Genomic DNA, 22099 nt, shown 5'->3' with positions numbered 1-22099 from the left:
TGCAACGAACTGACTTTATATAATCAGGAGACTACGTGATCAATAACAGATCTGCTCTTTCAGAGGCAGATTTGACCAGTGACTCAGATCTCCAGTCACTGACTTTGCAAGACCTGGGTGAGCTGCTCCCTGGAGTTAAAAATGTCAAACTGAGAAGGAAAATCTTTGATATAATACAGACGCAGGTAAGCAAGCAAGCTGTGTATAGGAGAGAGATTCAGATGGACATGTGTAACCCATATAGAAAGTCAGATCTGGACAATAAACACTTTTATTTGTTTTTCTTTGTTTCAGAAACCAATTGGTGTGCCTGTGAAAGAATTCAAGGAATCTCTCAGCAGTAAGTACAGGCCTGCTAACATTGTTGGCTTTTCCGTTTGATGGATTTGGATAAGCAGAAGAAAATAGATGGATGGATTTAGGATGTTTTGGGGCAGTTTTAAAATATGACCTGCAGATTTTTATACATAACTTATACAAATCTTTCCATCCAGCTGCCTTAACCGAAAATGGAGTCTTGGTGGACTACCTGAAAATGTTGAAGGAAATGAAGATCCAAATGAATAAAATGCAGGATTTCCTTGATGCACATATCAATCAACTGGAGGACTTCAGGAAATCTCAACCATTGCAGGATCAGGAGAAAGGTTTTAAACCAGTTGTTTTTTTTTAGTCTAATATTAGCGTGTTTTAAGTTCATGAGTGCAGATTCAAAGCTTTTACAGAGGGTAGCACACTTCAACTTAACATAAGTAAAGCTTTTTATCTGATCCAGTCCATTTATGCTGAATATGCATAACCCATGTCTTCAATACTGAATAGACACAATATCTGACCATGACTCAGCCATGGTATGTTGCTGCTATATTGTCATTTACAGGATAGATTTTCAGAAACCTCTTACATATTATATATAACTATGGTATATGACTATATGGTAAATTATCACTAGAATACAGTTAAGATTTTTACATACGTTCATAAGATTTCTTTTTTTAATTTCTTGTAAATGTGTTATGTCATTGTACTCAACAGGATCTTTGTCAAGTAGTCACAATAGCCAAACTGGTGACCCTCCACAAACACAACAAGGTAAATCTCACTTTCTTTTACTTTACACTCCAGTCACACAGACACATGCATATGGAGCTATGTATGGCTATTATTAAATTTTAATGCTGTTTTAAATGTTTATTGAAAACAGCTGCCAGTAGTGCATTGCACTCCTCACGCTCTACTACTGTCAAGCGTGACCATCCAGAGAAAAGACAAGGTAAATTTAGCTCTTCACTGTTAGAATGTAAGGTTGTATTACTGACCAGGTGTTACTGTTTCCAACTCCAGGTAATATTCAATATTCACTTATTATATGTTAAAAAATCGCAAAAATCTAACTCAATACACTGTTATACACATTATATTGCCAGAAGTATTCACAAGTATTCACTAACCAAGACGACTTATTTCAGGTGTTCTAATTACTTCCATTGTCATAGGTGTATAAAATCAAACACCTAGCCATGCAGACTGCTTCCACGAACAAAACCAGTAGTGAAATTTTCTCACTGTTAAATATTTCAGTCAGCTGTTACTGGTATTATTACAAAGTGGAAGTGATTGGGAACAACAGCAACTCAGCCACCAAGTGGCAGGCCACGTAAAATCACAGATGATCCTGATGTTTATAGTGCACAGAGTCATGGGAATAAGTCCAAAGTGTTAGATGCAGTGGTGTAAAGCACGCCATTACTGACTTGACTGGCCTGGACAGAGTCCCGACCTCATCCCTACAGAACACCTTTTGGTTGAATTAAAGCAGAGATTGCGAGCCAGGGCTTCTCGTCAACATCAGTATCTGACCTCACAAATGTGTTTCTGGAAGAATGCTCAAAAACTTCCATAAACACTCCTAAACATTGTGGAAAGCCTTATGAGAAGAGCTGAAAACTTTTATAGCTGAAAACATGGGGCTGGCATCATATTCAACCATATGGATTAAGAATGGTATGCCACTAAAGTTCATATGTGTGTGAAAGCAGATACGTTTGGCATTATAGTGTATCAAATGATTAGGATCTATTAGCCTTTATATTTTGTTTTACTCTAAAAAATTGTATTGTATTAATCAACCCTAAAATGTTTTAAATTTCGGCTGCATATTGTAAAGTGTATAGTTACCTAAATATACATACTACTTTTCGAGAATGCTTAACATTTTTATATTTATACTTAGGTGATCTAAATCACTATGTTTAAAACCTCTTCAACTCAAGACTTTATATTTAAAAGACTAGGAAAGCTCTGTTAATAATTCTATTAATTTTTAGGAAGTTTTAGCAAGAATTTGTTGTGCTACATTAATAAATTAATTTCACTCACTGAATAAAAGCCTTTTATTTTATTTACCATGAATGACTGTATTCCAGAATATTTAATTTGATTCTCCTGCGAATTTAACTTGCTCTTTATTTGTAATTTTTTTGTATTATTTCTATAGCCACACTGAAGTACAAGATGGTGATCAGTGGAAAAACTTTTAATGCCCATCAGCAGATACTGGACAAAGTAAAGTCTTTAAGTGAGGATCCTGATTTGAATTTGATCAAACAGGAAGGAAGCGATCAGAATTGCCAGGCCATTATTGTCTTCTGTCCCATTGCTTCACGTATGGGGACAGATATTGATGCAGCCATGACGCAAGTCACAGGTAAGGGAAAGAATTAAATTAAACATCCATTCAAAAAATTGCAGTTGTGTTCAATGAGACATTTTTGAGGTTGAGAATATGACCTGAAAGTAAGTCATAATAATTAAGAGATTTTAAAAGCATCATGAATGGCATGAATATTGTCTAATCTGTGGCCATTCAAATTTTTATTTCTTTTAATACTTTTCCACTGTTATGTTATGTTCTCATAATACGTCCCCTTTTTTGCTCTCTGTAGGTTCTCAGCCTGTCATTCTGGTTTTGATGCATCACACACATGAACCCAAACATCTAACTTTAATGAAAATACAGACTAATGTTTCTAATGTTGTGTCACCATTCCATATTTTCTACCATGAGACAGTGAATGGATTGTTGCAGTGTCAGCAAAATAACAGTGCCATTTCTGAAATTCGAGATGCATTACTGAAGCACGCAGATATTCAGACAATTACAGATACAACTGGAAAGACACAGAATGTGGCTGCTAAAAGTAGTAATAGTGGTGGTAGTATTAGTAATTCATTAATGAGAATTCAATCCTTTTTTACTAAATAATGATAGTGTAAAGTCAGATATAACAAGTCAAAGAAACTGTAAATATGTCCCATGCATTACTCTTTTGTAATCCGCTTTTTTTTGCACTGTATCACTTGAGTAGTGTAGATTGCTCTGACCATTTGCATAGAAATTGAGGATTTTATGGTTTTGATCATGCAAAAGAATTATTTTGTGCATTGTGAAACAAAAGGGCAGCACAGAATTGCCTTTGTGATCTTTATTTCAGTACTTTAAGATATTTCAGCTGTAAGGGTAGTTGCAGAGTCAACAGGTATGATCATGAAGTGTCAAAGAAGAGGTCAGAGACACAGTATATAGGGTGTAGATAGTCATAAAACTACTTTCAACTGTACCAACTGCTATTTATCTCTAAAAAACAAAAACAAAACAAAAGTGACAGTTACAGCTGTATGTACACAGTGACACCGCAAGTCTTTTGATCATTAAGATAAATAATCAATGCATTTCTATCAAAGTCAAATGTATTGTGATTAGTTTCACGGTTGCTATGTAAATCTGCAAGTTAATTTCATCTTTCAGAAAAAAAATCAAGCCAATGTTTAAAATTGTGAATAAAAATGTAAATACAACATCTGTTGTCGTCTTTTTCTTTTTTTCCCTTATTTTTTAAAAAATTGAGGTGTCCTCAAAACACCAGTGTATTTACAGTATAATTTAACCTAGTTCAGCTAATGTTTCTGCTGTTATTTTCTATATTCTTGGCTTTTACTCACACTAAGAAGGACTAAAGAATGTAAAGACCACATATTCAGTGATAAGCCCACTTTATACATGTATACATTATATTCATAGAAAATGAAAAATTGTGTATGTGAAAAACTTTTTTTTTGTTTGTTTTATGTCTGGTGTAAAGTTTGTCATCTAAATAAAAATGAACTAACATAAACTGCGCTGTATTCTAGTATTTGACGGAATAAGTACGTTTAATTAGGTCCTTTGATTTGCTGCCAAATTAATGTAACATAAATGACGTGTTATTAATTCTTTAGATTAGCACTGTGGTTCTTAAACTGTGTTTTGAGGCCCCCTGGGGTGTAGAGCTTCTGCAGAAAGGCATTCATGAAAGGGAAAATTAAGGTGGAAAAAATATGAAGTTAAACTAAGCTGGATGAATGTGATTGTGTCTTTAGTGTCTTTTTTTCCCCTAATTGGATAGGACGTCTATACGTACTTTTATTTTGAAAATGTTTGTTTTATTTTTTTTTCTAGACCGGAAGTTTGATATTGTTTACAAATGAATGCTTCCGGTAGGTCCTGCTAGTTAGCGCGTTTGCATGAATATTATTTTGTGTTATTTACCTTACTAGTTTTGATACAAACACTACCACCTGCGTACTTTTTGCGCCAGCTCGATATAAATAAAAGTGGGAAAAATGCGCGTATTTCGTTTAGTTTGATAAACATTAGCACACCTCCGTTAGAGACAGTTAGCTAACAGTTGTGTAGCTCAGCAGATGTTCTGCAGCATGACTCTGATATAGTTCAACAGGTGTTGTAAACGGAGGTAAAGCCAGTCTTTTGAGTTTCGTAAGAAGCTGCAGACTTGTGTTTTGTTTTTTGAGGTAGTTGCAATGTTGTTCTCTGTGATGCCTACTTCACGTATTTCTCTGTTTAAAAATCTAAAAGTTTATATCTAAAATTGAACAGACTTGTGTGTTATGATCTTCAGCCGTGTGATATTGAGCCTCGGGTCTAAGCGTTCACAAAGCGCGTGTTTACAGAGGATATGTGCTGTTAATGAAGTGCCGTTTAGGAGTCAGCATTCAGTATCTGTCAGTCATTGCCAACAAGCCAGAGCTCTTCGCCTCAAGCCGCCTGCACAGCGGTTCAGATTGCAGGTAATGAAGAGAAAAATCAAGCTGGCTGCAGAAAGTGTAACCTGGAAATGATACATGGCCTCTCTGTTTTAGGTGACAGCACCGTCCTATAATCATCTGCTCACCGTGTGTGATATGCAGCCAGCCAGCATCTCCTACGGAAGAGACACAACTGCAGTTGCATCAGATGAAGATGATGAGGGTGATGGTGGTGATGAAAATCTGGCAGGAAAGGAGGTCGGAGAAGAGCACAAGGAGCTGAGAGAGATGGTGATGACTTCAGCCCAGACAGGGGCAGTCGGCATGGAGGTCCAGGAAAGTCCTGCAGATACTGAAGCCGCCTCAGTGTCCAGTAAGTTTGACAAACTGGTTGAAACTGTCATACAATACTGATAATCTTTAGTTTAATTGGGGAATAAATTCTCTTTTTTGTAGGCTTCTTGGTACCACATAATTTGAAATCTGTGTTTTATTTAGCAAAGTGATATTTATCAAATGTGAGCGTGGAAAACAATAGACTAGTAAACATGCCTGCCACGTGTCCTTGCATGATTGAATTTAAATGAAAAAAGGTTTCATAACTGCTTTTTAAAATCTTATGAGGTGACCAAACATAACTTTAAGTTTTTGCCAGAAACTCTTAAGCTTATGGCATAACACGTTTTATTATGTGGTTCTGCCTGAGTCAAAGTCCAGATGCAATTTAGATGACTACTCATACAGTAGTAATAATTTAACGTTAGTAGAACACGATCTTCTATGCCGGCATTCTGCACTTAAGCAACTTAAGCACACTGTAAAGATGTTACAGTGCCAGAAACTTAGTACTCAGTACCAATACCAGTTGTATGATTCTCAGACTTTCAGATTTTGGGTATCATCATTTTGGGTTCTGGTGCTGTGTCTAGCACACTATTTCATGAGCCGTGTCAAATCTGTGGGTAACACTCCACGCCTGTGACTGCATGTCTGTTCTTTTTTTTTCATTTGTATATTCAGTTCATGTATATACAGTATGCTAAACCTGTTTGTTTTTTTGACAGCTCCTTCAGGATCAAATGAGAAGAAGACTAGAAGGAAGCTGAGGAGGGAGAGGAAGAAACTGATGAAGAAAACGCTGAAGTCATCTGATACTTCTGAAAACTTATTGTCAGAGCTTCCATTTGCTTTGACCAGCCCAACGACATGGAAAGCACTATGTATGTTCCTAATGTTTTATAATTACTTGAATTAGCAGCATTTTTTTCCCCACTATTAAGAAGCCCTGATGACAAGTCAAACGGGCACCTTGTGGCTAATAAGTGGTCTGTTTTCACTGTCCTGATCCTGTATTATATTTATTTTTATGCAAATCCTTAGTGTGATGTCCAGTTTTTATGTACTGGTGTTGGTGCTGGAGGAACGGAATCAGAAGCAACTTCATATTTTCATAGCTTATATTTTACACCTCCAACTCTATTAGAACTACATAACAAAATAGGATGTGTTTTCGCGATTTGGGACCTTTTAATTGATATTTTTAATTGCAGCTTTCATTTTGCTGTTGTCCGTAGTCCCCAGCCAAGAGTCAACTAAGAAAAAGAGAAAGAGAAAGCGAGGAGACAACGAGGGCCGAGTGGACAGTGAGGACGACGGGGACAAGAAGAAGAAAAAGAAAGAGAGCCAGCGACCCAATTACTTTGTTTCCATCCCCATCACTAACACTCAGGTAAGGAGCTGGAGCAGGTGGAGTTATGCACATTGTAAATACTTTTTATGGAAAGTGTCTCTCCGTAGAACCACAAAATAGAAAGAAAAACCACCCCCAGACATCTTTCCTTTCTTCATCTATCAAAAGCTGGTTGTTTAAAAAAAAAAGGGTCTCCTCCAGAAAGTGGGTTTACAGAAAGCTCTGAGTTTGTTAACAAGAAAGTGAAGGAAATCAAGGGACAGTTACTATGGTAACGAACTCTTTGAACCTCACCTGGGCCTTGGCAGGTGTTCTTTAACAGACCTCGAGTTTCTCTCAGGCTGATAGCTGTCAGTTTAATTTCCCCTTTCATACAGTCAATATGAAATCACAGTTTAAGGACGTGGCTTTTAACTGACTTCTGCTCTCTGTCCACTGACAGATAAGTTCAGCTGTGAGTGAGGTCCAAGAGGCCGTGCTCCAGCAGGACCCCCGACTGGCCAAAGCTATGATCCCTGTCCCAACTCTTCACATCACGCTTTTAGTCACTCATCTTGCCAATCAGGAGCAAGTAGACCTGTGAGTTGGTGCGCATGCTGACATCCACATCACACACACACACACACACACACACACACACACAGAAGTTCATATGAAATGAAATGATCTTTGGTTCTTTAACTAACTATAATTAGATTGTAGAATGTGAGTGCATGTCATATTTTGGTCATGCTATAGCACACTAACAGTAAAAAGCAGACATTATATTGTTCATGACAGCAATAAATTATGTTTTAGTAGTTACAACAGGAAGTAAACTTTGCTCTGAATAAGAGTCGCCCTCAAACTGAAGAAGTTCATCATTTAGATACCCATCCTTTTCTTACTGCGACATCATAAAATGACTTCTATCACAAAAGTCTTCTGTTGATCCCACAACAAAATGCTTTTTTACAGCAGCCATTTTGAACTCAGTTGTTACTCATAGCATTAAAAATGGCCTTGAGTAGTAACAGTAAAAAGACGACTATTGTTAATGTTATTAGTTACAGCAGAGCATCTCTCTGTGAGCCTGAAAATGATCATCTAAGTGCTCACAGTGTTGTGGGTTGCTTTTTATATTCCACTTTTCTGGTCTTATTGATCACTCCAGCACTGCGAGCCACATTCACACACACATTGTTGCAGCTCTTTGATCTATTCCTTCAGAGCTTTTTTTTTTAATAACACACATTGGATGCTACATTATAGGGCTGTTCTGAGGTTCATTATTGTACCTAAGAAGACTCAGTTCAACTCAGGTATACTTAGTGCCAAATTACAACCACAGTCACCTCACAGTGCTTTATATTTTAAGGTAATCAGAAAGATATCAGAAAGAAATCTATTCGGTATTGCACAACCCTCTATGAGCAAACACTTGGTGACAGTGGTAAGGAAAAACTCCCTTTTAACAGGAAGGAACCTCCAGCAGACCCAGGCTCAGAGAAGGGGCGGCAAATAAAATGGCCAAAGCTATGCAACAAAAAACTGTTTTACCAAAACAAATTTCTGCCCCTCACTGAGATCATTGTATCACCCAGATTACTGTGTTGGGTCGCTCCTCCTCCTCCATGCGGACAATCCTCAGCAGCTTTTTTTTTTCTATTTTTTTGCCAAACATGCACACATGCATGGATGTAGCAGGGGTGTACTCAGTGACAGCAGGTGTCGTGTCTTGGGATGTAGGTTGACTAGAACAACATCTAGTTTGTTCTATTGTTTGTTCTATTGTTCTATTTGTTCCGGTTTCTCCATTTTCTTTATTGTTCTCTGAGCATAAAATGCACAGTAATCCTAAAATGCTGAACTTCAATCAAACAGAGTGCTCTCAAACTAGTTTACTGTCAGAATCAAATTTTCTTATTGAATCCCATTTAGCCTCTTTAAAGCTGCACATTATCACAACATCAGCTAAATCTGATAGCTCGCCAAAATCCTGTTGTGGAAATAAATGTATGGACTAAAGACACGGATGCAGTGTTGGCAGTGACTAATTACCAACATGTCACATTAAGTGTGGCTTGTGTCTTATCTTTTCCTCTCAGCACTTCCGCGACGGTCAGGCTGTACATTTTTTTGGAGCGGTTTGCATGTTTTAGAGTAACCCTTGTATTAGTCAGCTTAAATTGAAAATCACCTCTTTTATGTATCAATTAAAGTGAACAAACACCCCTGGAATGGATTTCATTACATCATTTTCATCTTAAACTTTCTTTTAATGATCATTTTCGGTTATTTTTTACTCTGTCAGCACATATCTGTCCCAAACACATCAGTAGAAAAATAAAGATCTGAGTGTGAAATTGCTGTTCTTGCATAGCTTAAGAGGCTGATGGAAATATAAAGGCAGTCTGTGTTTTTGTGAGCTAACTCCGTGACACTCAGGGACATCGGAGCTGCGTTATGTGATGAAGTGATGCTTAATCCCATCAAGAAGAAGATGCTGTTATTAGTAATCACTAGATTCTCCCATTATGTAATATGACAGGAAGGGAGCGAGAGAGGGGATTAAGTCATGAATGTGTGTGCGTGTTGGTGTGTTGTGCATATTCATGTGTATATTTCCTTTTAGGGCGACAGCGGTGCTGGCTCAGGTTGAGCCGTCACTGGCTGAGTTGCTGGGTGGGAGGGATCTGGTCTTGCCCTTCTCAGGGATAAGTCATTTCAGGAAGGAGGTGGTGTTTGTCGGACTGGCCTCCGGACAACACAGACACACATTGGACAGCTTGGCAGGTCAGTGGAAAACATTTAGCTTCTTGCTCTTGTGGTCATCCTTCCTCTCTCTGTCTCTTTGGTGTTTAGGTATGAAAGCACTGAGTAACATTTTTAATCTAGTTGCTTTTCACGCTTTAGTAGAGGGTGAAATTGTATCATTCAGTGCTAATGTGATATTGTACTTGGCTTGGTGTGCACTTTGGAGGGATGTCTGAAGTTGGAATCAGCTGCTAGTAACTAATAGTGTCTTCTTACATTCCTACATATCAGATCAATTAAAAGTATGCACAGTTGGAGGGTTTTATCTCCTTCTCGAGACACTACAAAGCTTAAAACACCTTAATGCAGGTGGATGCTTGCTGTGGTGGAGCCTTTCTTATGGGTATCAATGATTAGACAACTTCAAGAGAAGGAAGGGCACATTCTTTAAGATGTTTAGAGTCATAAGTCTCTCATTCAGAAGTCATGGAAAGTCTAAGCCTGATGTTTGTCTCACAGAGACAACAGAGGAGCTGGTAAGACGAGAATAGTGGATTTCTAAAAATAAATGGCAACCAGTTTGGTAAGAACCTGCGGGTCAAAGTTATACACCGTACAAACAAACGTGTAGAAATGATTAAAGTCATACTCTATGTAGTGCAGAGACTTCCACATTTTGATTTGTTTTTCAGTGTGAAGACGTCCTCATCTGTAATTTAGTCAATCTGATTAAATAAAATGGAATTTTTAGTGTTTTTCCTTTTCTGTTATCACTTTGTGTGTGTGTGTGTGTGTGTGTGTGTGTGTGTGTGTGTGTGTGTGTACATTTGTACGTGTCGACGTTTCGGTTCCTACATTTTTCTTCTTGTGCCTGAATCCACGTGTGTGGGTGCCTTCAGAAGCTTTTGCGTGTTTGTTTTTCTGTTGTGCCTCTGGCAACAACATTAAGCCATTTCTAAGAGGATTCCCACTCCATTGCTCTTGCACCACTAAAACACACACACATGTGTAATACAGAGTGAATGAGGTGACCTTCACTTAATACGGTCCATTTGCACTCTTAACAGTTAAATTGGAAGTATGCTGTAATTAATGTGTGTATGATACATAAGGTTTTTTGATTGTTTCTAAACTGAACATATAGTGTTTGGGCAGCATTACTTTTTTGTGGGATTTGTAGCCGCTCATGCTGAGATCTGCTGCTGAGAGCCAAAAATGTGCTACATGCTATGGCCAAGCAAAGGCAAATCCCAGAAAGAATTCAGTGTCAGGGTTTGGTGTAATTCAGCAATACAGAAGCTGTTTTGTTTTAGACAGAGCTACAAGGGCAACGTTTCTACATATTATTACTTTTGATATCAGAGTTTGAGGGGGATTTTATTTTATCTAAGTCTCAAAAACAGTGAATCAGACAACGATGGGTTTCGGGCATGGCAATTATTAGCTGGGGCTAACTTGCCAGAGCTGGTGATTTGGGACAAGGTTTATCTAACTTAAAAGGGGTGGGATGAAATGCTGATATCACTATATAGTGTATCACATCCTGTTATGATACAATTATCAGTAAGCTGGCACCAGATATCAATCTTCTTAGTGAAACTTGAAGCTGTTTGAAGCAGAGAACAATACCAGGTAATACTAAATGGCGGACAGTGGGGAATGCTAACTGGAGAGCTGATAACACTTGCATTAAAATCGAATGGTATTGATGGATGTTGAGACCAAAATGCAGGGAATAAATTCATATTTAACACTTTAATGCAGCTTTTTTTTAATCTTTTGGTTGCATGGATGCCATGAATCTTTCAAAGCAGCGTGCCAGGTATCTCAGAATCGCTGTGTTGCGATGCTGTTTGGATGATGTTACGTTCGTGCTGGTGTTTTGCTCTTTCCTCTGCTCTCTGCTTCGTCGTGTACGTCTCCTGTGCTCCTCCGGGCGAAACGGAAACGCAGACAGAGGAGAGAAAGTGACAGATGAGGTTCAAAGGAAATGCTGATGTTTCTTTGGCTGGGAAGCTTTTACTGCACTAATGTTAATGTATGTAAAAGCTTTGCTTGGACGGGTGTATTGAATTTTGTTTAATGAATAGTTGTGCGACACCTCCCCACTCCCCTTCCCAGCATAGCACCACCAGGACCTGTTCCAGGACCTCCTGATTAAGACATTAATGCCGGGGCTTTTCTCATCTGGTTATCAAAACAAGCAGGAGAATTTGAGAGTGTGGAGGACTCTGGGGGACGAGTTGCAGGCAAGTGGAAGGATAATGTAAAAGGGCTGATATGAAAGTCATAGATCTTTGCATATTAAACAAGTTAAAGGTGTAGAGTTACATTTCATGGGATGAATGGAATGGAATGGCGCCCCCACCTCCTGTGAATGTCGGAGTTTGTAGGGCTTTTCTCATTAGTAGTAACATTAGAGATTTTTGTGTTGAAACCTTAAAGTTTTCATGTAGACTGAAGCTTCTTTTAAGGCCCTGCTTATGAAGCATTTAGATAAGGTGGGATTTAACAAGCAGCATTCATAAAGAAGGGCTCCAGTTGTTATTTTTGTGGAAAATTACTCTGTAGGAACAGAAGATCTACAAATCAAAAGTCCTTATGGGAAGTGCTACAAGCAAAGGAAATATAAGGCAGGAAGTCAGGCCCTCTCGTCATCTTGTCTGTACTTTCCACCACTGGTATTGATTATATACTAACCTTTCTCTCCCTGTAGAGCTCCTCATCTAAAAATACCTCTGTAGTCTGACTCTAAACACTGTTTGTCTGTATATTTGTCCTTGCAGGCTTGTCTGTGTGTTTACGCCTTTGTTCACTTATCTATCTTTATCTCAGTAGCTAAATGATATTTGGGCTAAAAGCTTTTTTTCCCCACATCATCTGACACACATTCTCAGCCGTCTGTGGCCGCTCCATTTGTGTGCTCTGTTATAGCAGTAAAAAAAAAATCTATAACAGGGAGTCGAGATGCTTGAGTGGAAGAAATGGAGTCATGTTATTGTGCATTTGAATCCACGTCATATTCTCTAAAGTTGCCATCCTTCCTTTTAGTTTATTAAATGTGCTTATTTTGGTTTGCTGTGAAAATGTGCTGAATATTTTAATGTGCTTATTTTCAGTATTTAATTGAATGATTCACTTGGTGAAAGTTTATATTAAAAATAAATGTGCGCACGTCTGTTGCAGAGTTGTTGCGGAGCCGTTTTGAGGAGCAGGGGCTTCTGCAAGGAGACTGCCGAGGGTTTGAACCCCACCTCACCATTATGAAGCTGTCCAGAGCTTCAAAACTCCGATCTCAGGTTTGCGTTGTTTTTAATAAAAAGCTGCCTTTAACTACACCATCTGCCCTGTTGCTTCTCCCTCCCCTTCCCCTCAGCAGCTGTTAAAATGTTTCAGCCGTAGGTAAATGTCACATTATGGCTCCAGCAAAAACTGATAATGGGCATTAGAATTAATAACTAAGAAGAAAATTGAATTTATATCACTTTAGAGTTGGTGATGAGGAAAGAAGAAGAATTATAGCATCTATCTTGTTCCCTCTGACACTTTATCTTACTTTATCCTTCCTGGTGCCTGCCGGGCGGCGTACTTGTCTTCTTCCTGTCAGTGTGTGTGTGTGTGTGTGTGTGTGTGTGTGTGTGCACAAATTTCACTTTGTTTATCACAACCTGTGACTAATACGACTCATTTCTCCTTTGTCTCTCTCAGGGTATAAAGCGTGTGGACCCGGCCCTTTACTCCAACTACACTGACAAGTAGGTACTTTGTTTCTCATACAATGAAAAATTCATAATCTGCACAGCACATTATAAGGTTTGGACTTCTTGTGCAGTGGGCCATTGTATGACTCACACAGCTGCTATAGATGACACGGTGCTTGAACATTATGGCATCTCGTAATGTTTTGACTCTTTTTTTTGTAGTTTTTAAGATGCAAATTTACACAGAAACCTAGTATGCCTTGTATTTAAAGCCATCTCCCAGGTGCAAAATACATTTGACATCTGATCACTCCAGCATGAGAATAGCGCAGGTAATAATCCTTTGAATTCCCAGCTTACGAGTGCTCATCTTCTCTCTCCTACCTGCTGCGTGTGAAAAAGGCTTAAATTTGGCTGTCACCCCCGCTGCTCTTTCCCATCAAGCAGCTATATGACTGACATCTGCCTCTATTATCTGCTGGAGGCCTCAGTGCTCACTGCGTCTTTATCTTCTGTCATTGTGACTGTTTTTCGTTTCATCACCGCAGATTTTTTGGAGATCAGACGGTTGAGCGGGTGGATCTTTGTTCTATGTTGAAGAAGAAGCAGCAAGATGGATATTACCACACTGAAACGTCACTACAGCTTGGTTAGTAAACACACAAACTCACACAGTTATTTTTGAGCCATGTTTTGTTGCGTCAAAGGCAAAACTGAACCACCAGAGGGCGCTGTCAGCTCACATGAGAGTCTCAATAATTTGGTTTTCTGTGGGAGCTGTGGGTAAAATGTGCTCACAGCAACAACAGTTTGGCTTAATATTTTTGTAATTTGGTTTTCTGTGGGAGAAGTGAACTAGAGCTCAGTTTTGTTATTCATTAGAATGAGGATTTGGTGGTTTTGCTGATTTTATCTGCCAGTATGACTGCAGTTTTTTCATTTTCTTGCTACTTGCTGTTGTTGTTGGTGGTTTGATCAGTTTTCTTTTTTATTCTAAGGGGATTTGTGTAACACCATCAAACTTCAAGTACTTAGCAGAACTTAAAAGAGAGGCACAGTGGTCTAATCAAACACAGCAGTGTTACACAAGAGAGCTAATTTCCATTTTAGCCATTACCACCCAGCTGTGTCTTAATGCCTGCCGGGTCTTTGAAAACTTGGCGGCGGTAGAGAATAATGACTCAAATTATCTCTAAATGTAAGAAGTACTGAAAGGTTTCTGCTTTAAAAAGTTAAACAGTTTCATTACTGTGAGTGAAACATGTAAAAATGTGAGTGTGCGAAACATGGAGGGAAATGGCTCATGCTTTTAGTTCGGTTTGATCGAGTAGAATAATTCTTGTGCCCGTTCAGCTCCTTTGTCATTGATGTCGTGCTGTTTATTACTCTGTAGCCAGACATGATTTGAGATGGCACTGTCGACTTGGGATGCTGCCAGACTGTCAGTACGTTTGTGCTCTTCTTGTCTAGCAGCTACCGGGAGCCGACAGGGAATTCTGTTTAGAGGAAAACGTGTCTTTTAAAGGATTACTTCCATCAGTTTCGTCTGTCTGGGGATAAAACAAATTGCCGTGATTAGTTTGTGAGCGGCCACTTCTTGTCATCCGTCATTGAAAAACAATAGACCGATAGTCCTCACATGATGAGATGAGATTGGAGACATTTTGTTATTAAAAAAATGCAACAAAAAATTATTGTAATCATTTAATCTGCTTTTAGAAACAAAATGAAAATGTGCCCCTCGGCTCTGAAATACCAACAAAGCAACATGCTGTACTTAGATTAGAGGCACAAATGCTTCTCTCAGGGTCATTTATGGTGCTTTTCATAAAACATCCATCATGTAGTTTTAAGCTGTGACTGATTAGTGTTTCAATCTGCCACCAAGAAGTCTTAACTTGAGAAACTCTGCTGACCTAATTAATGTGGTCTGTGGTTCAATGAAAATCACTTCTCTGATGATCCAAACGCCCCAGGGCAACAAACAAGCATCTTTTTTTTAAAATGCCAGATTTAGTGAAAGGAAACTTCTTTTCAGAGCCCCTCATAAAATGTAGAAACAGTTTGTGTGATAATTAAAAAACAAAATAAATATTCAGTTAGTTTCACAGTGGGATGGAAACACTGAGTGACTTGTTTCTCTGCATTGGCCACATGTTTTTCTATTATGAGTAGGATTCACTGAGGAGCCACACCAATGGTATCACAGTATTTAACGCCCTACATGACGGGTCACCTGTGATGCTTCAGAATATCTGTGAGTAAATGTGAAAGTTACCCCAAGAAAGCTGGAGGAAAAGATCAATGAAATGCTGAATTTAATGACTGATGACCCTCTTTTCAAATGACATTGAGTTGATTAAATTAGCAAATGCTGGATGCAGCTTGCGGTATAAAATATGGTTTGAGTGCTGGGTAAGAACATAAACCACCTTGCTGTCACCCACTTGTTTGTGAAGTTCTGTTTTGAAGCTTTTAGATGTTTTCACGAAAACCCGATGCGATGAGAAGAGGCAGGTCTGAGTGTGAAAGCGCATGCTCTTTGGCTAACGACTTGTCAATCACAAGTTCTTATTTTGTGATTGGGCAAACCCAAAATAATCCTCTCTTAACACAGTATGACCAGAATTTACAAAATCTTAAAAAATGACCCGACGAACCCGAAATGAGCGACTGAGCCGATAAACTCATCAGGAAAGTGTTTACAGAAGCCGTTTTCCCGACTCCTATAGGTACAGAAGTCTTTTTGCAACCACGCGAATCAGCCCCCAGTGGCCATTAAATATAATGCACAGTTTTAACACACTTCTGCCTTGGTTCCCCCCCGACGTTACATCCATGTTTTAAGTGTAGCAGAAAACCTAAACAGTCATTAAAGAGCAGATAAAAGCATCAACATTTGGGGTCAGAACCAGATGCCATCAAGTAAAACAGGTCTGAAGTACTGAAGGAAGATTCGTGGTGAAGTATATCTTCGTCTTTCAGATGAAAGGATCCACTGAATAGCTCATTTCTCTTGGCTTCAAAGTAGCTCCATAATTATTATATTCATAATGTTGTTACCAGTAACCCTTTCCTTTACAATATTTACTTCAGTAGAAATATTTATGTTTTTATGTCTCAGTCATGAGTCTGAAATAAAGTTTGGCTCTGAAAAGTGACATAATTTTTAGTTAGGGTATTTTGCAGAAAGCTTTCACAAGAAAAAGCACTCCGATATGTCGTCACACCAAAATTTGTCCTACCCTTAGTTACCATGGAGTTAACCGGAGTTGTGTATACCTCAGTCTCACACACACAAGCACTTCCTAAGTCTCGCTGTCAAGTATCTGCAGTAATAGCTGTGTATGCGTGAGTGTGTGAGAGAGAGAGAGAGCTGTCAGTGTAACTAGGCTGTCACAATGTTTTGTGGATCACTGGGCTGTCTGTGAGAGACAAAGAGCGACTGTGTGTGTGTGTGTGTGTGTGTGTGTGTGTGTGTGTGTGGGAGTGAGAAACGGTCGAGGGGAGGGGGGTGTTTACCTCACACTTCACATCATCAAAAAGCTTGTGTTTTTTGTCAAGTGTTTTTCCAAAACAGCGCTTATTTAAAATGTATGAAAATAGGGGGAAAATATTGCATCCATTGCTCTGATGTTACCATGCAGCTTCCTCACTGAATGTTACAGTGAGGAGAGTTTAAATATGATGTGATACTGCTCGCTGTGTGTGAGCAAAGTGCTAGGAAAGGCAGGATTTAAGTGGATGAGTCCCTCAAGCTTAGAGGTTACGTAAGCTTTAAACTGAGACAATGTAAACTTTAAGAGAAAAACAAAATCGTCCTCGTACAAACTAAGAAGAACTACAATAACTCAGCTGAAGCTGTAGTGATGTTTTGTATTGTACAAAGTGTTGCGGTCTCACTGCCGCCATTCAACAAGCCTTTAATAATGAAAATAGTGACCTACAAACAACTGCAACAAAAAGAGATGGGAGCCCCGGCTAAAACACGCAGGAGAAGACTATGAACCAACCTCAGAGCGGGCTGGGAGATTCAGGCTTCTCCCCTAAATTAGCTTTAGTCCACCAGGAGTGCTGGTGACTCCCCATACAACTAACACTTAATACACAAACTGTAAAAGCCACATAAAGATAAAGCTAGTCCTGATGGAGGTGAGGGAGGAGGAAATTGGGACCAAGACGCCAGATGCTGACCACCATGCTCGGCCTTCTCTGGGTTTTAAAGGATGGAAACCAACTTTGTGAACACAGTAACTCAAGAACGAGGCAACTTAGGGTTTTGAAATTGATGCCATAGGTGCACCTACTAAAAACCTCTGACGAGTTTGAATCTCACTTACCTCGATGTCAAGAACAATTTCGGAGGTTTTCTGAAAATGTTGTAAATGCAATAACTCAAGAAGGAAGTCACCTAGGATTTTCAAATTGATACCATAGTTGCAGCTATCAGGGGGCTGAGGGGTAGCACTGTTGTCTGTCAGTATTCTTTTTAATATGTTCTGTATTTGTGACAGCTGTTAACGTCGTCACCTAACTAAACACCCTAACTCGTGGAGGAAAACCCACTTTATGACTCAGAATTCACTAATTGGAATCTTACGTGCAGACAGAACAATGCTGACCATAATCACAGCTTCACCAACATGAGACAGAAATCTGACATGAGACTTGAGCATATTTTTAGATCGCTATAACTGGGCTACTTGTTGCAACACTGAGAGCAAGATGAGAGTCTGTACCACAAAAGTCCTCTCCTCTGAGCCATCGATAGTGTTTGATTTTATTCCGTAGCAAACCAGGATGGATGGATGCCCTCCAAAGCACACTGTGGTTTTTTATGTTTAGAAACAGAGTTTCTTCATTTTCCCACAAACCACTCAAACACACCAACAAACCGATACTTTCTTTTCCATTCTGCTGCCAGCCATGCTACAACAGCAGCGTTAATAGCAGAAATGTTGTGTATGATGGATCTAGTTATACCAGCGCACAACAATGGCAGAATTGAAGCAGTTAAGAAAAACAAACTATTCATCTTCCCAAACACCTGTAGTTTAAGAGTGACCGGCATCCGCACGAACACTTGAAATCTCTACAGCCAAGAACACATGATGAGCAGCGTGTGTCATCACTCTCTCTGTAGGAGAGCAATTATTCAGCCAGCACACCTGCTGCTGTCTTATGGCTCAATGGAGACGACGATGCAGCGGGAATAGACTTGGCACTTCAACCGTATTTCAAATGGGAAATCGCTAATAACGTGGCTAATTTAAAGTAGAGCTTTATCGCATACTGTTAGTTTACATTAAGGCCTCGTACTTGAGTTGCTTACAAAATATTGCATAAAACATCATAATGTGTTGCAGGTGATAGCAGTAGTTTGGTGTCTATTGCTTTGATTATAGCGTCCGATGAACTGGTCGGGCGTGTTCTCCTCTACATCCGTGTTTCTCACGGGATCACGTCAAGGGTCAGCGAAGCATCTGACTAATACATACACCAGGGGAAATGATTATTTGATACCCTGCTGAATTTGAAAGTTTGCTCATTTACAAAGAGATGAACAGTCTCAGTTTAATTTTAATGGAAAGACTCCAGAAAAAACACATAAAGGTTATGAACTGATTGGTAAAAAAAATAAAATCCAGAATTATTCAGGCTCTCATTCTGTGTTTTTTTCCAGTGGGGCACAGTGGTCAGAGTCTGTATGTGTATATCTTAATCCCATAATCCACACTACAACATAATCCACTACAGAGCTCATTGAATGTAATCTAAAAGGGCATCTTTTTATGGTCGAGGAAGCAAGACTGTACAGAGTGCAAGAACAAAGGGTGACGGGGATTTTTGTTGCCTGTTGTAATGTTCTTAAGTTGTATACTTTTATGTTTTCAGTAGAGATCAGTTTGGCGTGGCGGTTACAGTTTAATAGTACAGGTCCTGAAGCAAGCAGGGATTTCATGCAACAGGGAGCAACTGGTTTGTGTTTGCAGTGTTGCCAAAGAAGCCGATAGTGCCTAACATATACAGCAAAGTGAAGTGCAAACACTGAGCTTACGTCACATAGTTAAAAATAAGAAAAACTATGTTATTTGCTTTTACCTCACCTGCACATGAAAACATCATTTCATCAATCAGTACAGGAAATAGTTAAAAAAAATACTATGTAGAGTTTGTGCTACAGATGTAATATAAAACAAACGGTCTGATTTTACAAAAATCAGACATGTTTATCTGACTTATTTTGTTCTGTGGCGGCCAGAGAATAAATGGAAAAGCTGTTTGTGCACTTTTGTTTGGACAGGTGGCAAAAGTTTAGCACGAAGACGCCAAAAAACACTTGAGTCTCTTCTCGTTCTCTTTCCACTCGCTGGCCTGTTGGAATGTGACATAAATTTAAGCCACGGAGACAAAACAATTAAAGAAGTCTGTGTGCATGTGTTGAAAAGTGTCCTCATCACTCGTCATGTCACTACAAAATGTGCCTGGAACATTTAAACGGTTATACTTATCCTGATTTTTTTTTTAATCCCCCCTAGAAGTAGAACAGTTTCCCATTAGTATGTAGTTACAGCCAATGGAAATCGAGCCTATAAAAGCATCCTTACATAGGAGATGGTTAGTGTATTATTTCCAGTCTGTGTCTGTGGAGGTAGAATAATAGGTCTAGGTCAAGTCGGGACCTTTTGATATTTACAGTATTCACACCTACAGCTTTATGTACAGACACCCAAATAACTGGGTGTAAATGCTTATTAACAGGCACGCACAGACTAGAAGTGCTCAGCAGCACTGTGGGACTGCGTGCACATGGACTCAAGAAGGTGCTTTGTTGCTCTCTGACCCTTTGGTATTTTGTTAAGATAAGGTTACTCACTTCTGTACAGACTGTGCTGCATGTTTTTTTTTTTCTTCTATGAAGTAACTCTTTGGCAATGCTCGTTTTCCACTCAGCAGCTACACAGACTGATGACGCAGTTTTGTTAATTTGAGTGTAAGTGGGCTAATTTCTCTCTGGAGAAATATTGAATCAGGGGTTTACAATATTTAAAGGATAAAATTGAGCTGTAAAGAGTTTAATGGTATACAGGGACCCCTGATGTTTTGAACATTTAAGAGTTTTGTAAAAAAAAAAAATGGGGACATAATCGATGGTTTCATTGGATGGATTATAAATTTTTTTATTTTTTTTTTACTCCTCTGGTTTGTAGAGGCCACAACGACGGGTAGGTCCGCTGAATCTTATCTGCCTTGCGTTTGTTGAAAGACACATGCCAGACATTCGAGTGCAGGGACCATGGAAAAATGCTTGTAAAAATTTTGAATTACTTCGGTAATGGTTCATTGTTTGTTGGCACTCAGCAGATAATTTAGATTTTCTCCCCTTCTTTCTCATCTTTTGTTATAAGACGCGTTTATATATATATATATGGCTGTTGCTACTGCTTTAAAAGCAGTGATCAGTGTCCTCTTTCGGCTGGAAGCACAACAATTATGGGTGCGCTAGGGAAATAAAACAGTAAAAACAAACGAGCCTTAATTATACTAAAGGCTCTCACTGTTAATGCTTAAGGCTTCCCGTGTGGTAATATTGGCACATCCGCCTGGCTCTGTTTCTAATAATTGATTTAATTTAATATAGACTACCTCTCTTCCTGTACACTCCTCCTCCTCTGTAATTCCTTGTAAGAAGGGAAGACATGAGTGTCTGTTATACTGGAGCATCTGTGTAAGGCCTTCGATTTAGTGCTATAAAGCGCCATCTCATAAAACAGAGGTATTGCCAGTTTTAGTGTGACCAGCATAATTTATACTTAAGTAACTCTGGATGTGCTTACAAGGGAGGAAAACATAATTGTACAAAAATAAAAATGTAATCATAAATGTCTTGGCCAGTTTCTCCTTCAAGTTTTTTTCTTCTTGTGCACCTTTCACTGCTTTCAGAGCCACTTTTAAATCGCTACCTGGAAATCTTTTTATAACTACTTGCATGAACATTTCTAGAGTACACTTTAGGATCCTTTCACACCTGCAGTTTTTAGTCCCTTTCAAATTGAGCTCTGGTTTATTTGAGCAGATGTGAACACTCGGGTGCTGACCAAAAGAACAGCACCAAGACCACGTATTCCAATCAACTCCAGAGCAGTTTGTTTATGGTATAAAGGCGATCCAACCTTAATCCAAAACAGCTACCAGGTGTTTGTTGCAAGACTGAGCTAAGAAAAACTTTCCTCAGCCGTGTGTCCTTTGTATTCTGTGCTGTGGCAAGGGACTATAGTACACTATAATTTAAGTATATACAGTATACTTCTTCAATAGTACAGAACTTAGCATCTTCTTCCTCTTTTTATTTTTGTTGCTCCCGCCTCAGACACATCTGGCCAATAAGCCGATTGAACATTCACACATTGTTTGTAGTGACGCATTTAGGTTCACATGGAGGTCACTTGGATTTTTCTCTGTGAAAGAAACCAAGTCACGGGAAAAAGCTACAAGTTTCCAAACTTATCAACTGATTCGGACCAGAGTAAACGAACTATTGGTGTGAAACTTCTCCTTCAAGCTGACCAGATTTTTGTGTGGTAAAGTGGGTGTCTGGCTTTGACCCAGCATGTTTCAGTTAAAGTCCACAGTTCAATCGCAGTCAATCCAGTGACACCAGGTTGTACCACAATTTAAGTTGTGCACTGTGAGTTTGTTCCCCAGGATGAAAATGTCTTGAAGCATGTAAACCTTGCAGTGAGAACCTAGAAGAATACCATCGACTCGCCAGATTGACCTCTCTTCAAGTTCCCCTGAAATAAAAATCCAGTTCAAGGATCACCAGTTTGACACACTGGAGAAGAACGACTATTAATCAAAGAGGAAGTTTAAAGGCAGCGAACGA

General features: G+C 39.1%; 2 protein-coding genes across 29 annotated transcripts in view; both read left to right on the top strand.

Moving 5' to 3' along the window:
- LOC102078051 (serine-rich adhesin for platelets) overlaps window positions 1-3858 on the top strand; it is a 33460-nt gene extending 29602 nt beyond the window's left edge. For all 25 annotated transcript variants that reach the window (XM_025898924.1, XM_025898922.1, XM_025898920.1 and 22 more), the window contains 4 exons: window positions 1036-1092; window positions 1205-1273; window positions 2498-2707; window positions 2946-3858. In XM_025898924.1, coding sequence (XP_025754709.1) covers window positions 1036-1092; window positions 1205-1273; window positions 2498-2707; window positions 2946-3265 — 656 coding nt within the window. In that variant the 3' untranslated portion in view covers window positions 3266-3858. The remainder of the gene's footprint in view (window positions 1-1035; window positions 1093-1204; window positions 1274-2497; window positions 2708-2945) is intronic.
- A 652-nt stretch (window positions 3859-4510) lies between these two features.
- The window catches only part of akap7 (A-kinase anchoring protein 7), a 46046-nt gene continuing 28457 nt past the window's right edge, over window positions 4511-22099 (top strand). For 2 of the 4 annotated variants that reach the window (XM_005449659.4, XM_005449657.4), the window contains exons 1-9: window positions 4512-5127; window positions 5200-5458; window positions 6150-6305; window positions 6636-6814; window positions 7218-7354; window positions 9390-9550; window positions 12698-12810; window positions 13220-13266; window positions 13761-13861. In XM_005449659.4, coding sequence (XP_005449716.1) covers window positions 4948-5127; window positions 5200-5458; window positions 6150-6305; window positions 6636-6814; window positions 7218-7354; window positions 9390-9550; window positions 12698-12810; window positions 13220-13266; window positions 13761-13861 — 1333 coding nt within the window. In that variant the 5' untranslated portion in view covers window positions 4512-4947. Of the gene's footprint in view, window positions 5128-5199; window positions 5459-6149; window positions 6306-6635; window positions 6815-7217; window positions 7355-9389; window positions 9551-12697; window positions 12811-13219; window positions 13267-13760; window positions 13862-22099 lie in introns of all 4 variants that reach the window. The other 2 variants (XM_005449660.4, XM_005449658.4) reach the window with 2 other exon arrangements.

This window comes from Oreochromis niloticus, linkage group LG15, assembly GCF_001858045.2.
Source record: "Oreochromis niloticus isolate F11D_XX linkage group LG15, O_niloticus_UMD_NMBU, whole genome shotgun sequence".
Classification (NCBI taxonomy): domain Eukaryota; kingdom Metazoa; phylum Chordata; class Actinopteri; order Cichliformes; family Cichlidae; genus Oreochromis; species Oreochromis niloticus.
Note: the sequence above shows the minus strand (reverse complement) of the source record. Positions and strands in the feature narration are given on the sequence as shown.